The 18,880-nt window shown below is 38.5% G+C and overlaps 1 protein-coding gene across 1 annotated transcript in view; it reads right to left on the reverse strand.

Annotated features, from left to right (window-relative positions):
* Positions 1 to 18,880, reverse strand: part of LOC102475442 (uncharacterized) — an 84,972-nt gene that overhangs the window by 40,761 nt on the left and 25,331 nt on the right. The window contains exons 5-6 of the mRNA XM_027773871.1: positions 18,581 to 18,712; positions 1,611 to 1,813 (exon numbers count right to left, since the gene is read on the reverse strand). Of these exons, the coding sequence (XP_027629672.1) occupies positions 1,611 to 1,813; positions 18,581 to 18,712 (335 nt within the window). The remainder of the gene's footprint in view (positions 1 to 1,610; positions 1,814 to 18,580; positions 18,713 to 18,880) is intronic.

Raw genomic sequence — 18,880 nt, forward strand, 5'->3', positions numbered from 1 at the left:
TATATATATATATATATATATATATATATTTGTCATCAAACCACCCTTAAATTAGAAAGAATGGATATTGTTGTCTCTGTTCTACACAAAAAGATAATGCTGGCCTGAAGAAATTAAGTAACACATTTAAGGGCACACAATTAAGCCAAGACTTGTGGGAAGCCAACACTCCAATCCAGCTTACCCGATTTGCAGTCTAGTGCGATAACTGGAATTCTCAACCTTGGCTGTTCTTTAGAACCACTTGGGGAGCTTCTAAAAACCTGAATGCCCACGCTGAACCCCAGACAAAACAGACTAGGATCTCTGGAGGTAGAAACAAGCACCAGTAATTCTTAAAATTCCCCAGGTGATTCCAAAGCACAATCAAGACTGAGTATCTTTCCCTGATCTAATCATTACACATTATAGTCTCATACTGAAAACTCATACTGTATGTACAATTATTATATGAAAAAACTGGTAATCTATATCATTCATTACAAGATTGAACCTGGACACATTTTTCCAGAAAAATAGGATTTATTGACAAGATTTATCAGCACATAGATTCATATACCACAAAGTATAGAATGAGAAATAACTACAGAAATACAGGACTTTGTGGGGTTGTCTAGGTGCAGCCATAACAACAGGGATGCCGAGTTCTAAACAATCATCAGATAATCTTTTGAAACCCCTATGAGTATACGCTAGGGCTGCCTGTGCAGTGAGCCAAAGTGCTGCTCCTTGGCTGCAGGCCACTACTTTTCTTCACTAAAACTTAATGATTGCAGAAGAGAATGCCAGGCTTGGGTCTGAAGATCTAGAAACCACTTCAGTGTTAGTAACTGTCAGGTACTGCAACCCCAAACAGCCTTGGTTTCCCAGTGACTTGGGATGGCCTCAATCATTCTCTATTCTCTAGCTAGCCTTAGGATGCAAACAGAACACTCTCCAGGGAGAACAACTGCTGTTAAACAGTGCACCAAGAAACCATATAGCTTTCGCCCTGCAGGGAGTGCAGAGGTAGGGGGGATTAGTGGAGTGGAATGTAATTGTCCTAATTGAAATGTGGCCAAAGCTCTGAGGAACTAGGAGAGGCAACCAGCCATACTCAAAACAAAGCAGCCCAGTATTCTCTGATGCTCAGAAATAAAGGAGAGAGAAATTAGAATGAGCATGGGCAGAGCTTCAAACACGGGCCATAAAGATGCCAAGAAAATGATTTCACACCCCTACAGCTCAGCTGAGCAACATCTAAAAGTATATGCAAGTATATGAAAGGAGAGTGTTCATTACCAGAAATCTCTAGATGGTTTTAATTTGAGTTGAGGTTGCTGGTTTATGGGGCCGGCTTCAAATCAATGGCCTAAAACAAATTGTCTTTAAAGAAAGCAATTTTCTTCTATAACTTTCCTTGCTTGTACATGTACAAGACATATAAGCAAAAATGTTTCCTTTGATTATTACAATAGGAATTAAGATAAGTTTACAGGGATTCGGATAAGCTTAATTTATATAGGACACACACAAACACACACACACACACACTCACACTCCTCTACGCATGTTACAGAAATATCTTTTAACAGCAGTCCAAGAACAACATTACTGCCTATTTTGTTTACCTGGAATTCATCCTCCTGTCCTGGACGGAAGAGCTGCTCTGGGCTGTCCTTGCTGAGACTTATTGGCCCGGTGACTCCTTCATCTCCATACACCCAGAGTGTGACATTGGCTTGAGTCCCTGTACTTCCCGTCAGCACTAACACCTTCCATTTATCTTCTAACAGAAGAGTCTCACTGCTTTGGGGACGCTGGATTTCTTCTACTGGGGGAAAGCGGCATTAGTGGCAGATCACATACAACATCAGGCTGACAGAATCTTTTGTCACATCAGAGCCCAAGGACATCAAAACTTGGCAGGGTGGTGGAGAGGGGTGAGGCGGGGAGGCTCTGAAAGGCACGGGCTCCAGGGAGTTGATTTGTGCTTGTCTCCTCACAGCAAGGTTCTGGTCAACTGAAACTCAACCACTGAAGTAAATTGAATTAGAACAATAAACAGCTGAAGTGCCTGGCAATCTCTCACTTGTCTTCACTGCTACAACACGACCCGCAGTGGGTGCTGGAGTTTGCAGTTCTGTGTCCGCAGATTTTTCATAAGGCTGCCTGCCTGGTTTATAGATTTTATAGAGAACTACTAGAATATCAGTAACAAAAGAGAACTGGAATTAGGCACACTTCCAAATAAGATATATAAAAAAAAAAATGGCAAATTGAGGACAGAAACATTTTCTGAAGTATTTCTGAAAATAAACACCCTCCTAGACAGGGGTCCATGAGAGCAAGAGCTGCACCGTGCTGTGTCCGAGGCAGCCCCAAGCAGCCAGTGCCCACACAGCCTCCCCTTGTTTGTGAGGGACAGTACGAAGCCCCAAACTAGACAGCTGTCTTCACAGTCTCTAGCCAGCTGCCTCATCGGAGGCGCTTCAAAGGCCTGCAGTGCCGACAGCATCTCCCAGCCTACGCTGCATCAGCTGTCTATGCGAACAACCGCACCTGGATTCCTAACAGAGAGTCCCACAAAGATTACTGCATGCTCGGGACCAGCAGTTAGCATAATGGCTATGTCACTGGACTCCCATGTAGCTGATCGCAGTTCAAGTCCCGGACCCAGTGGCTTAAACTCATGCCGGGCGCATGTGCGTGTGTGCCCAAGATCCCGAGAGGAGAACAGAGGAGAAGGGATTGTGGCGTGGCTATCCCCCTGGGGGGTGATTTCTCGCTTTCTGTCTCTCTGTCTCTGTCCGTCTGGCGAGCACATGTGCCCTATAGCAAAAACCTCTCCAAAAAAAAAAAAAAAAGAATATTGCATGCTCAAGGTAATAAGGTAAAGTTCCTCATGTCACGTGGCTAGAAGGTACTCAGAACTCTTCTTTTAACTCTGTGGCTTGACACTACAGGCAGGATCTTATCCATAAACTGGGAATGACGGTGACAATAAACACAACAAAGTAGTTATTTCTTGCCAAGCTATAATGAATTTTGAAATAAGCACTATGTAAAGAGATTATAAATAGAAACAAATACTATGAAAGAACTGACACATTTTTTAAAAAGTTATCCTTTCTTTGCTGGCCTGGATAATCTCGGTCATTATAACAGCAAGTTTTTCCCCTTCAATTATAATGATAATCACCACTTACTAAGCTCCTACTATGTGCTGAGCTCTGTGTCAAATGTTTCACATGTACTTCTTATTCAATACTCATCATAAACCCATGAGGTAAGACAAATTATGACATCCTTTTTAAAAAAAAATTTTACCAGAGGGTACATATGCTTGCAGGAGAGAGAGAAAAAGAGAGATAGAGAGACTGCAAAAAAACACCCCTCATGGGGAATGGTCACACTGCCACCCCTTCTCCTCCACCTCTCCCTCCTTCTAGGATTTTGGGCACATATATACACGCACCTCACATGTTTTTCAAGCTGTGTGGTCCTGGACTTGAATCATGAGGTCAGCCACCACACCATAGACTGACGCCACAATGCCCATTTTAAGATGAGGAACAGAGGCAGGCAGGTTAAGTAACATGCCCAATTCACATAATGAGCAAGCCATGGAATGCTTTAGTCCAAAGCCCCTGCACCCAAGCAAGCCTGAAGGATGTTTTCTGTGTATGCCAAACACAGTTTAGCAGCAGCGCCATTGCTAGCACTTAGATTTTACTCTGGGCTAAGCAGTGTCCTAAGCGCTTAACATTCATCACCATGTCACTCTTCCCCCGGCCCTACCCTAGGCCTATGAGGAACTGTCTCTTCTCAAGCAGGTGAGCAAACCAGAACTCAGAGGTTATGCAACTCACTCAGAGTTACACACACAGTAACAAAGAAGAAATCAACTTCAAATACAGGCAGAGCAAGTATGCATCCCAGGCCATTTTAGGTATAATATCACAGATAACTGAGCTCGGGGCCAGTAAGTAGTGTGGGAGTTGGGGCACTGGACTCCCACATAGCCAACCATGGTTTCAGTCCCAGACCTAGTAGCTTGCTTTCACTCTCTCTGGTGAGTGTATGTGCCCTACAGCAAATTAATAACAATCATGATTAATAAAATTCAATAAATGACTTTTTAAAAGTAACTGACCTGGAAAAGATGACAAAAAATTGGTCCAAGAAAATTTTATGATATAATCTAATTTTCAAGATGTAACATTAGATCTGAACACCAGACTGCCCTACCTGATATTTCTAATCAAACACAGTAGGAATTTCCCCAGGTCCTAGACAATAGCACAACCAAATCTCCACTGATGAAAGCTTCACAGCACAACCATGAGTCCCAGGGAGGAATCAGTGGTCCTAGATCAGGAGGGCACTCTGTAGGATGTTAATCATTCACTTTATGGCTTATGAATACCTAGTCATCTACAAAGGTCACTTATTAGTTTTAAAAAATTGTATTTAGTTCCCATTACTTGCTGGGCACTGGGTTAAGTTCATTGCCCTCTTATAATAATGGCACTGATTAAAATAAAGAGAGCCTCACCTTGGAGATACATGCTATCCAGTGGAGAAAGTATGACTAATTGGATTTCAAACATACAAATACATTCTTGGGCAAAAAGATACAACAGAGAGCAGGGAATGATTAACTGTGCAGGGGTAAGCAGGACAGGCTTCAAAGACGGACTCTCGGTGCTGGATGCCAAAAGAGCTCAGGACTTTGTGGAAGACAGGAAGGGCCTAACAGACAGGAGACGGGGTGCGGCATGCACACGGCGGGGGCGGGGGGAGGGGGAGAGCAGCAGCCATGCTGAAGAGCTGCAGGTGCCAACGTGTGGTGGAAGAGAACCCCAGATACTATGTGCGAAGAGGCAAGAGGAACATGAAGCGGAGGTCATGAAAGGCACTGAGCCAGGGGGAGAGGAGCACATCCTTACACAGTTACAATTCTAGATACGGTGGTGGAGTGATCCAAGATCCCGAAAGAGCATTCTGAAACAGAGTGGGCTTTAACAGAACGAGACTCAGGCAGGAAGGGCAGTGAAGAAAAAAATGAACAGTGAAAAGTAAAGAAACAAACCAACCCTGGAATAGGGTAGAGACTTTGGTTATTGATTTTATGTTTTTTTAAATGTTCATACACAAATGCACACACATCTGTATATGTGTGTGTGCACGTATGTGCAACTTGTTCAATTTTATCTGCAAACGAGCTGGTCCCTCAGGCCCCTTCTTCCTGTACTAACATCTTCTTACATCATTTGTACAACCGTAACACATTGTCAGGGTGCACTCATGCTATAAAAATGGATGACTTAATATAGTGTAATCTATAACATAGAATAATATATTAGTTTGCCATTATCAATTAAATATGAATAACAGCTAATGCCATGATCTTTTGGAAATGAATCAAAGTCCATTAGTCTCAGACTATAAATTCTCCATCTGAGGACCATAAAAGCTGTTGCTTTTGTTGACTAAAAGTTTAAAAGACTCTAAGTTGGGAGAATATTTCATGGGGATCCTAAAATAGTGAACAGACTCCTTCAGGGTCTCTTTGAATAAAATCCATAGTACCTAAAATGTATTCAGATGACTCAAAAACGTCCTCTGTGGGGGTGACAGAACACTTCAAGTGCCAGTCAGTTTGATTCAGACCACACAAAGAAAGAAAATGCTAAACTACCTTTGTGCTTTTGGTCTCCTGAAGCTCTAGAAGAAAAAAATTCCTCATAGAAATAAAGAACAATTAGTTGCTTCTAACAGCTCATGGTTTGATCAAAGATGAGGCAATTTAACACAGGAATTACCATCGCAGACTGGCCATAAGAACACAAATTGTATACTATTCTGAGAAAGTGTTTTAGAAAGTTGGTTTATACTAAAATGTGAAACAGCCATTAAAAGCAAAGGCCTGTTAACATTTGATAGCACAATAATGGAAAAAATTTAACCCTAGCTTCAAAATGTAAAATTATCTGGAAAAAAATTAAAAAGTAAAAGCATTCATTCTATCATTAGCTTGCAATGAAAAAAAAAATCTATGTCCACACAAGTAACATAAATAGTCTTGGCTTTTGTGTGAATACCAATTTAAACTGTAGCAGGCAATTACACAAAGTAGAAGATGCACAAAGCTGGTAGAGATAGCTATGAACAGGAAACAGGATCAAATAATCAAAGGTATCCCAATATAATAGAATGTTGGATTGATACCAAGAAGATATAACTAACCAGGACCAAAACAAAGGTCTACATCTAGGTTGAAAACATGTTACATATTTTGCACTGAAAGGATGGTATGAATAAACCATCTCAGTGATTTTGTTTGTTCATTTGTTTGTTTGGAGAGGTTTTTGGTACAGGGCGCGTGTGCCCACCAGAAAGACAGAGACAGAGAGACAGAAAGAGAGAAATCACCCCCAGTGGGAATGACCACACCGCAATTCCCTCTCCTCCATTCTCTTCTCGGGATCTTGAGCACGCACGCACACATGCCTGCCATGAGGTTAAGCCACGGGGTCCAGGATTCAAACTGCGGTTGACTATATGGGAGTCCAGCAACATAGCCATTACGCCAAATGTTGCCTCCTTGGTGATCTTAATAACCCCAAAATGCAATAAAGAAGCCCAGAAGGCGAAGAGACTCATAAGAGCATTAGTAATCTATTTCATGAAATCCTGCAAGAAAACTTTTCAAATCTAGAGAGGCACTCAAAGATCCAGTCCCAAGAAATAGGAAGGACCCTAAATAGAATCAACCCAAGAAGATCTTCTCTAAAACACATTATAGCCAGGTTGACCAAAACCACAGACAAAGACAAGATACTGAGCTTGGCAAGAGAAAAACAGCAAGTTACTTACAAAGGCTATCTCATCAGGATAACAGCAGACCTCTCTTCAGAAACAATGCAAGTGAGGAAAGAATGGGAAAATATATTCAGTGTTAAGGGAAAAGCAATTTCAACCAAGAGTACTGTACCCGGCAAGATTATCCTTCGTATGGGAAGAAAAGACAAGAACATTCTCAGATAACTAAAACCTGAAAGAATTTATCAGCACCAGACCAGATCTCCAATAAGTTCTCTAGGGAGTGCTATATTAGGAAAATTAAATATAGACACACAGAAGTAAGAGTTTAAAAACTAAGAAAATGGCCAACTTAATCACAGGCACAAGTCTGGAGTAGAATATTACATCCCAGAATTTAATCGGGAAGATCGAACCACAACAGAAGATAAAGTACATGAGACTGAACTGGTGAAATAGCATTTTATGACTTTTGCCTAAAACACTGCCGATTTTCCTCTAGGCTTTGTTGTCTGGTTTTAAGGATTTGTGTCCTGTCTTGAGTTGTCAATAGGTTCATTGTGTACTATTTGAACAGAATCCTGTTTCCTGGCTTTAAGTTTTAAGCAAAGTTGTCAGACATGGGGTAAAAAACATATATATATATATATATATGTATATATATATGTATATATATGTGTATATATACACACATATATATGTATATATATACATATATATATATATGAAAGTAGAAATGGAATACTATAGATGATAACATGCATGATTAAGCAACTATGCAGTTTATTCTAGATGGGAAACCACATTTAGTATGTTTGTGATGATGCTCAGGGAATGAATGTAAATTTAAAAAAAAGTTTTCAGAAGAAAAAAAAAGCACTAAAAATACCTATTTGATGGCTGCAGTAAGCTATATAGCCCCAACTAGGTGCTACTTTATAGTATGTTCATTCTACTCACTGTGGTTTATGCCTAAAGTCAGACTTGTGTTCATGGATATGTATACATCAGCTGTGCTTGCTACTGAAAATATTGAGATTAATTAAGATCTTTAGTGAATCAATAAAATGTGTGTAAGGGGGTTGGGGGCGAGGGCATAGAAAGCAACCACCGAGACAGTGCGGGAGGAGGTTGGGAGATGGGAGAGGTTGGGAATCAAAGATGGGAAAAAAATCAAAATAGATAGGAAACAAGAAATGGAAAATTATTTGTTGACAATAACACATATGTTGATGTGCTTGATTGAGTCAATATACAGTGTATTCTGGATGGAAAATCTCATTTTGTATGCTCTAATGATGTATAGTGAATGAATGTAAGTAAATAAATTTAAATAAAAAAAAAATTTTAAAAAGCCTACAACATGTATTCTAAGCTAAGACTGCATTAACTAATGAATTAGATCTACATTAAAGGAATACCATTATACTAAATCATTCAGATTATATGAAAAAGCACATTCATATTTAGACATTCACACTTTAAAAGAAATATTCATAAAGGCAAAATGTCTAAAAACCATAAATTAGGAGAAATTATTAAAACATATTTGAAATTAAAGAGAATGTACTAAAAATAAACACAAAGCCTCTTCTTTTTAAATATAGATAGATAGATAGATAGATGTGTGTGCATGTATCTATCTAATGTATATATCTGTGTGTGTGTGTGTGTGTGTGTATGTATATATGTGTGTATATATATATATATAATTTTGTAGGCCAAAAAAATTTATGAGTGAGGAACAGTGCTACTTCTTTGTTTGGAGAAAAAAAGGCCTGCTAGGAGCAGAGGCGAAGTAGGGCCACCTGGTCCCAGCTCACCTATAAAGCCTCCTGCCAAGTCTAGGCTGTGGGAGGAGCAGCTGTTTCAGCCTTCAGAACTGGAGCAGAGGCCAAGTAGGGCCACCTGGTCCCAGCTCACCTATAAAGCCTCCTAGCGTGTAGGCGGAGCAGCAGCCTTGGCCCACATGCCATGCATAGCATATTCTGTGATTTTACATACCACCATGCGTTCTAGCTTCTCTGTTCAGCTCTCAGCTACACAGGAACCAGAAAGTTTTGGTTATTTACAAGCCAAAACATCTGAACACCATGAGGCCCTACAGGAATTCTCTCCCCACATTTATCTCAGCAAAAAAGCACAGAAATTCTTCTATGTAAATTTAGAATCCATCACTAAATACCCAGATATCACAGCAAGGCCTCTAGAAACATGAAAAAAGCAGGAAATACTTCCCCAAAAAGGAATACAATAATTCCACATCAATAATGGACAAGCCACAGGAAATTACAGAAATGTCAGGAAAATAGTTAGAATATTTATCATAACTAAATTCAATGAGATACAAGAGAAAAAAGGTAACTAGTCTCAGGAGATGAGAAAGTCATTCCATGACCTGAAGTAGTAACTCAATAAAGAGATAGACATTCTGAAAAAGAATCAAACAGAACTTCTGGAGTTAAAGAATACAGTGCAGGAAATCAAAACCTCTATTAACAATAGGGTAGACCAGGCAGAGACAACCATCTCTTGACCTTGAAGACAGTTTCTGACTTAGTCAAAGCAATCAAGAAGAATGTAAAAATAAACACAAAAATGAGGACCACATATGGGAAATCTTAGACTCCATTAAACAGATGAATACTCATTTTATAGGTATTTCAGAAGGTGAAGAGATGGGTAAAGGCTTAGAAAAACTCTTTCATGATATATTAGTTAAAAATTTTCCCAACTTAGGCATATGAAAATTCAAACCCAGGAAGTACAAAGAACACTATACAGAAGATCGTCTCCAAGGCACATCATAGCCAAACTGATAAAAATTGAAGAGTATATTCTAGGGATCAACAGATGGCATAATGGTTACGTTGCTAGACTCCCACGCAGTCAACCATCATTCGAGTCCTAGACCCAGCAGCTTAAAACACGCCAGGCATGTGTGAGTGTATGCTCAAAATCCCAAGAGGAGAATGGAATAGAAGCGATTGTGGCATAACCATCACTTCTCACTTTCTGTCTCTCCAGAGAGTTCACGTGCCCTATACCAAAAAAGTCTCTCTTAAAAAAAAAATCAAAAGCAATATTCTAAAAATGATAAGAGATAAATGCCAGGTTACTTACAGGGTTTGCCCCATTAGAACAGTAAGCTACATAGCCTCAGCTAGGTGCTCTTCACAGTATGTTCATTCTACTCACTGAGTTTTGTGCCTGAAGTCAGACATGAGTTCATAGATATGTTTATATAAGCTGTACTTGCTATTAAAAGTACTTAGATTAATTCAGATCTTTTGTGAATCAATAAAATGCAAAAAAAAAAATGTTGCTCTCATGGACGTAGAGAGTAGAAGTGGTTACTGAAGCTGGGAAGAGTGGAGGATGAAGAAGAATGATAGGAGATATTGGTTAATGGATATAAAATTACAGTTAGAGAAGAGTGATTAGATCTAGTGTTCTATGACACTAGAGCTGGAAGAATTCACCAAAAGTGCACCAGCCCTTCAGGAAACACTTAAGAAAAGTCATGGGAGGTAAATAGAAGTAAGAGAACACTAAACAAGTGGGGGAAAAAAAGTAAATGATTTTTATCTGGACGAGGATGTGTACAGCAGTCTTAACTGGGCTGGACTGAGGTGTAGATCATGCTGGGTAAAGTCTCTTCACAATCTAAATGATGTATAGCAATTTAATGTGTGAATAATAGTAAAAAAGTAAAAATAAAATAAAAAAGAGTAAATGACAGCACTAAATCCAAGCATAATAATTATCTTGAATGTCAATGGATAAAATTCTTCAACTAAAAGACACAAAATAGCTCAATGGATTAAAAAAAAACTCTATATGTTGCTTTCAAGAAATACACCTCACTAACAAAGATATACATTGATTTAAAGTGAAAGGCTAGAAAAAATCATTTCATGCAAATAGAAATGCAAAAGAGACAGGAGTTGCACTATTAATATCAGATAAAATAGACTTTAGCATAAGAAGTGTAAGAAGAAACAAAGAAGGACACTATACAGTTCTAGAAGGATTAATTCATCAAGAAAATATAACAAACATAAATATTTAGGCTCCCATGGCCAGGGCACCCAAATGTGAAAAAGAAAGTCTGCTTAATCTAAAGGGAGCGATAGACTGCCACACACTAATCGTTGGATATTTCAACGCCCCACTGTTATCACTAGATAGGTCATCTAGACAAAAAATAAAACAAAGAGTCAAAGAAACTAATCAATGTCATAAACCAAATGGACCTAACAGACACATATAGAATATTCCTTCCTGCAACTAAGGGATATACTTTTGTCTCATCTCCATATAGGACATGTTCAAAGACTGACCACATATTGGGCCATAAACAAGGCTATATCAATTTAAAAGTGTGGAAATTAAAACCAGTCTATTCTCTTACCACAACGAAATTAAACTTGAAATCAGTTACAGAAAGAATCCATGAAAATCCATAAAAACATGGAAATTAAACAATTCCTGAATGACTTTCAAACTACAGAAGAAATTAAGACAGAAATCAAAAGATTCATTGAAACTAACGATCATGAACACAGTATTCTCCTTGGGACACAGCAAAAATGGAGGAGTCCAACCCGGTGGGGCTCCAGGACCCATCTGAGCCCCTTAACCTTTGAGCATCGCTTCCGGTCGGTTCAGTGAGTTGGCAAGGCCACGACTGTACGCCCCCCGACCTTGGAACAAGCTTGGGTCACTTAGCATGTTGGCAAGACCGCCTGCTATTCGCTCCGGGACTGTGATAGCCTTGCTGGGAAGTGACCCCCCTCTGACTCCCCGATATACTACTATAAAAGAATTACATAGCTCCCTCATACATCTTGAGTGTGTGGTAAGATTTCCCGAAAAGTCCCCCGACCACTCCCCTTTACCCTGACCACTCACTGTCAATTACAACGCTTCATTGGACACAGTAAAGGGTGTGCTAAAGTTCTTCCTGATCTTTGGAAGGCCCTTCAAGACACATTTAATATAAATAATCTTTTCACGTACTCATCAAGTGAACACTAACTCCACCCCTTCAGGATAGGTAAATATATAGGATTCCTTAAGTTTTAGATCCCTATAGAATTATATAAGTATCATTCTTTATGAAAATCCATAAGAACTAATATCTATGCTTGAGATTTTCTTTCAGTAATCATAAGACAGCTGCTGCTGAACATCAGTTGATAGTTAACTCTGCTTGCTGGAATTGTTTCCTGAAACTGCACTGCTTGAAGTTACCAGGAACCTGCTTTCATCAATCGAACAATTGTTGAACTGTATCGATGATTAATAGACCTGCCCTTAATCAAACCCTGAATGGTTTCTATTGTTAAAACTTTATGAATTGATAATTAGTACACGTAGCCCCTCTCCCATTTACTTGCATGTATCCCATTTTCAATAAAAAGGCACGGTGATTCCTAGCAGTTGTCACTCCTCAGAGAGCCATCTTAGAGGAGTGTCCGACTTAGGACGTGCATGAAAAAGCACGAGGCTTTGGTCTTCTTTTCCTTCCAGCGTCACCTCCGTCGAGCCAACCCACCCCCGCCGAGGCTGGTCCCAGGCACAAAAACAGTCATAAGAGGCAAGTTTATAGGCATTAGTGCTCACAAGAAAAAAATAAAACAGAAAGGAGGCAAATAGATAACTTGGTATTGCATCTTAAGGAACTGGAAAAGCAACAACAACAACAACAATAAATAAATAAAAAGAAAAGAAGAAAAGAAATAGTAAAGATTAGGGCTAAAATAAATGAAATAGAGAATTAAAGAACTATACCCCAAAAAAATCAACAAAATGAAAAGCTGATTTTTTTTTTTTGAGAAGTTTTAGCTATAGGGCACGTGAGCTCACCAGACAGACAGAGAAAGACATAGAGACGGAAAGCGAGAAATCACCCCCCCAGGGGGGATGGTCACGCTGCAATCCCTTCTCCTCCATTCTCCTCTCGGGATCTTGGGCACGCACGCACACGCGCCCGGCGTGAGTTTAAGCCACCGGGTCCAGGACACGAACCATGGTCGACTACGTGGGAGTCCAGCGACATACCCATTACACTAACTGCTGGTCCCCAAAAGCTGATTTTTTTGAGAGGATGAACAAAATTGACAAACCATTAGCTAGACTAATCAGGAAAAACAGGGAAATTAACCAGATAGATAAACTCAATAATGAAACTGATAATATTAAAACTAATATATTGGAAATACAAAAAAATCATAAATAAATGAGTGACTATATACCAACAAACAAGAAAACTGAGATGAAATGGACAAATTTCTGGACAAGTACAAATTCTCTAGGTTGAATCAGGATGAATAGAAGTCCTGACTAGATCAACAGTGATGAATAAATGACTAATCAGTGATAAATAGTCTTATGACAAAGAAGCCCAGGTCCAGATGGCTTTACTTCTGAATTCAACATTTTTAAAGAAGAGCTAACTCCAATTCTTCTCAAACTATTTCTAAAGATTCATAAGGAAGAAATCCTTACAAACTCATTCTATGAAGCCTCCATTACCTTGATCCCAAAACCAGACAAGCACATAAGAAAAAAGAAAACTGCAGGCCAATATCCCTAATGAATACTGATGGAAATTTTTTCAACAAGATATTAGCAAAACAAATCCAACAGCATATTAAGAAGACTAGACACCATGATCAGGTAGGTTTTATCACAGGGATGCAAGGATGGTTCAACATACACAAAACAATACATGTAATAAATCACATTAACAGAAAGAAAGATAAAAATTATATGATCGTATCTATAGATCCATAAGAAAGCATTTGATAAAATACAACATTTCTTAATAATCAACTCTTAGCAAAACAGGAGTAAAAAATATTCCTCAACATAATAAAAGCCATATACGAGAGACCTATTATAGAACATCATACTGAATGAGGAAAAGATAAAAGCCACTAAAAACTGGAACAAGATACAGCTACCCATTTTCTCCAATCCTTTTCAACACAGTGTTTGAAGTCCTAGCCAGTGCAATCAAACAGGAGGGAAAAATAAAAGCATTCAGATACAAAAAGAAACTAAACTGTCCCTATTTGCAGAAGAAATTATTATATACATAGAAAACTGAAAGGGATCTACAAAAAAAATTCCTAGAAGAAGCTAAACTGTCCCTATTTGCAGAAGAAATTATTATATACATAGAAAACTGAAAGGGATCTACAAAAAAAATTCCTAGAAGTGATAAATTAATTCAGTAAAGTAGTAAGATACAATGTCAATATACAAAGATCTATAGCATTTTTATACACCAACAATGAACAAAGACAGAATGGAAGAAAGCAATCCCATTTACAATAGCACAAAATAAATAAGATACATAGTATAATAAACCTAACCAAAGATGTTAAAGATCTCTACAAGGAAAACTATAAAAAAACTGAAAAAAGAAATTGACTATGATCCAAATAATGGAAGGATCCCCCTTGCCCTTAGAAGAATCAACATAATCAAAATATCAGTTCTAATTTTTAGGAAAATTAATTTCCCTATTTCAATGTGATTCCAATCCAATTATCTGAGACATTTTTCACAGAAATAGAAAAAACAATTATTTCACAGAAATAGAAAAAATAATAAAAGTCCCCATATTACTAAGGCAATAGTGTGCCAAAAAAATAAAGTAGGAGGCAAGAGGGTGGGAGAAAGGGGCAAATGTGAGGAAAGACATTAAGGAGAAAAATAGAGAGGCAAGAGATTTATGGGACACAGAAATGAATTATTATCTGTTGATGATAGCGTGTGTAGTATTCTCAACTGGACTGATGTGAAGTGTATTCGTGTTGGGAAAAGTCACTTTACAAGCTAAGTGATATATAGTGATCAAATGTATAAAAGAAATTAAAATAAAGTAAAATGTAATATATATACATATATGTATATATATGTATATATATATCAAAGCAGTAAAATGAAAACAGTGTAGTATTGGCACAAAAATAGACATGCAGATCAACTGAACAGAACAAAAAATCCAGATATAACCCAAATCATACAGCCAACTGATCTTTGACAAAGGGTACAAGACAATGCAGTGGAAAAAAAGAGTTTTTTGGCAAATGGTGCTGGAAGTACTGTGTGTGTGTGTGTGTGTGTGTGTGTGTGTGTGTGTGTGCGTGTGTGTGTGTGGCTTTGGTTTTCTCATCTGTAGAAATATGAGGTTACGGTGGTGGATGGTGGATATGAAAAAACAAAATCTCAATGTAGTGAAAACTTCCAATGACAATTTCAGTTCAGATTACCAAATAATGAGTCTCTTATTTATTTGTTTTTTTTATTTCTTTTTAATCTTGCTGTAGGGTACGTGTGCTCACTGGAGTCAGAGAGCAAGAGTGAGAAAGCACACCTCTCCAGGCAGGCTGGCCATGCTGCAATCCCTCCTCCTCTTTTCTCCTCTCGAGAGTCTGGGCAACTTGCACCTGGCACGTCCTTCAAACCACTGGGTCCACAACATGAACCACGTTGTCAGCCACGTGGGATCTGGCCACCTTGATCACCGCACCGAGTGCCTGAGTCCTCTCTTTGTATGTAATTTAAATGTGTTTGGATGTAATGTTTTCTAACTTAAAATTAGTAGAGTAACATATTCTTACTTGAATAATTTTTAAGAGAGATTCTGGCTATAGGGCACACATTCTCGCTGGAGAGAGAGACAGAGAAACAAAGCAAGAAATCATCCCGGGGGGCGGGGGGGATGGCCATGCTGCAATTCCTTCTCCATTCTCCTCTTGGAATCTTGGGCACACCCACGCCCGTGCTGCCAGCTTGAGTTTTAAATCACCAGGTCCAGGACTCGAACCATGGTCGACACAAAAGATTCCAGAGACCTAACCATTATGTTATCTGCTGGTCCACTTGATTAAATAATTTTTAAAACGCAAGTTTCTATTTATAAAGGAAGTGATATGGTCTTCAATTTTCTTTTTTTTTTTTTTTTGGGGGGGGGGAGGTTTTCGCTATAGGGCACCTGCGCTCGCCAGAAAGACAGAAAGAGAGAAAGAGATAGAAAGCAAGAAACCACCCCCCAGCGGGGATGGCCACACCACAACCCCTTCTCCTCCATTCTCCTCTTGGGATCTTGGGCATGCAAGCACATGCGCCTGGCGTGAGTTTAAGCCGCCGGTCTGGAACTTGAACTGTGGTCAACTACGTGGGAGTCCAGCAACATAGCCATTACGCCAACTGCTGGTCCCAATTTTCTTAAAAATAATAAAGTGGGAACAGTAGGGCACAGCATGAAGGGTAACAGCTGTAAAACAGAAGTGTACGCCAATAACTGGAGAAGCTAAGTGGTGGGTTATAGGGACTCATTATTCCATTCTATTTTTATATGTCTTTGAAATATTTCATAACAAAAAAATGTTCTTTAAAAAAATGAGAGGGCTCAGCTGGTGATATAGAGGTAAAATATAACACTCTACAGGCTGACCCACATGGGTATGTCCTGGGAATGCATTCAGAGATCTCCTAGAGCACCCCAGACACGTGTGTGTGTGATCTGGGGTGTGCACCAGCTCATGGCATCAAAACCCTGTTGAGGGTACTCTCTCTCTCTCTCTCATGAAAAAAAAGAATCTAAGATAATAAAATTTTAAAATAAGATTATATCATCAAAATGCTCTATCCTAACGAAACTTAAAGTGCTAGTTCTTGTATGTGGTGTTATTAATTTTAAATCCTCATGCCCCTTCAATGTAGATGAGAAAAGTTCCATCTTTTTAATGAATAAGCACTTTGCAAGAAGAGAGAGCAGCCTCATTTTGTCTATAATTGTTATTCCCCAAGCTATATCCATCTTGCCTTATCCTGAAAGTGAACTGACAAAATATCATTTCTTCAGGAATTGATAGCTGTTTTAAGATTTCTTTAAAAGTAGGAAATAAATTTTCGAACGTATTTTCTAACCACAAATTTTAATATGAAGAGCTAATGTAACCCAAATCTATCTAGTATGATAACTAAATTGCAAAAACCAAGTGGAAGTTACTTTTTGCAAGGAATAACTTTTGAACCACTATAATTATTTGATAGAAATAATCATTACTACTAACAAATGAGGACCTTCTACTTTTTTCCCTCACCAAAAGTCACATATACCTAGAAACCCTTTCCTACTGTAATCAGAGAAGACCAATTTTAAACAAGTCATGAATACTTTACAGATGTCACTTGCGTTCGGGGAACTTCATGATCTGAGTTTCCAGGATTTCACATCCAAGTCCAAAGCCTGTGACGTGTCAGTATTAAATAGCTCCTGACCACATTAGGCTGGCTCCCTTTTCTGTCTGCAGTCACTCTCCATCTCTACTCCTGTTACAAGCTGCAAGGAAAGCCTTATATGTCTCTTACCATGAATTAACAGCTATGCTTTATTTGGAGTCTAGCATGCCCTGGCTGTTTCCTTCATTTCAATCATCAGTTTGAGCCTTGTTATTTTATGGGATTGTCTCGTGGTTATCTGATACGCTTAACTGTAAACTATAAGAAGATGGAGACGGAGCTTGCTTTGTTCATCTGTACTATCGTCAACTGATATTTAGTAGGCACAAAATGCATAGTCAACAATTGATAAAGTGAAAAGCTCTATATTTACGATAAAGTTTCATTTTATCAGCTTTGCAAATTCCTGGATCTGCCTCCGTCAAAATTTCCAATCCTTAACAATTTAACAATGGTAGCATTTTTTAATGTTCTTGGCAAAATGATTTTCATAAGATACATAAAAGTTTTCTCTTCAGCACTTTAGCACTCATAAAAATGTGTCTCTTCCCAGAGATTTTAGCTGGCATGCTATTTTCAACCGGTCGAACTGTATGTGATTTAGGTACCATTGCCTCCTGACAAGATTGAATTCTGTGGGAAATTTTAAATAAGCACGTATTTCTCATGCAGTGTGATTCTTCACACTGCTCCGTAGATTCCCGACATAACATGAAAATACAGAGCTGGGACTAGTCCAACGCAGCTAAAATCAAAAGGCTAATTAACATCTCTTCCCTACGGGTGATGTGACAATACCATGGAGGTGTCAACAGGAAGTGTATTATCTGTTACAATCTGAAAGGAAACATACATAACACACCTAATTTTTCAAAACCATGTTTTTTAAAGGTAACAGTATAATTGATTTGTCCCCCAAGATGGTTTTTTTTAAAAATCTAGTTCAGAGATAATAATCCTCTATTTCATTTTACCCAGAGATAACCAGAGTTTGATGCACACGACTATCAGACATTACACATTATACTTCTCAGTCAGATGTAATACATTTAAGAGCAAGAAAACATAGCAGACTAAGATAGGAACTATAAATCCAAACCTCTAAGACTGGAGTACTTCATTCATGCCTCAGTTGCCATATCAGAGAAATGGAGATTATTTTTGCCATTGCTTAGACTTTGGTGAGAATTTATTGGTTTTCATAATATATATCATAAGCGATTGTGTAGATGATAGTCCAATATAATATAATTTAATACTATCTTTTTTTAAGTCATTGTTCCTAGTGAAATGTAAGTTTAAGACAAGGAAATAAACACCTTTTTTAAATAATGTATTCTTTCCCATATAAAATGATAGCATAAAAAAGCAAGATAATAGCTTACAAGTGGTTCATGTGGCATAACTTGATGTATTTTCTAAAAATCCTTTGATGTTCTGCCTGAGATGGCCATGAGGAAGAACAATGCAGGCAAATAAACTAAAAGAAGAGAAAGCTATGGCTTACTTGGAGCGGAAGAAGGTAAGGGACCCCTGGCCTCAGATTCTGCTGGTGTTTGTTTCTGGTTTTTTGACTCATGGATCTGTTCTTCCTTTTGTCTGAAAGTTGCAGACATTCCCATTGGGTTTTCTCTGCCAACTGAAATTAAGATTTTAAAAGATGCCATCCTTTCAGAATTACTTGTTTCTTCTCAGAATACTCACCATATGTTCCTCTATGCAAGTTTAAGTTTTGCTATTGTTTCCATTTCAATGCCTAGTCAAATCTTTTTACTCTGCATTCCACACTTACCAGAGATGACTGTTC

The sequence above is a fragment of the Tupaia chinensis genome, unplaced genomic scaffold, assembly GCF_000334495.1.
Source record: "Tupaia chinensis unplaced genomic scaffold, TupChi_1.0 Scaffold000046_3, whole genome shotgun sequence".
NCBI lineage: Eukaryota > Metazoa > Chordata > Mammalia > Scandentia > Tupaiidae > Tupaia > Tupaia belangeri.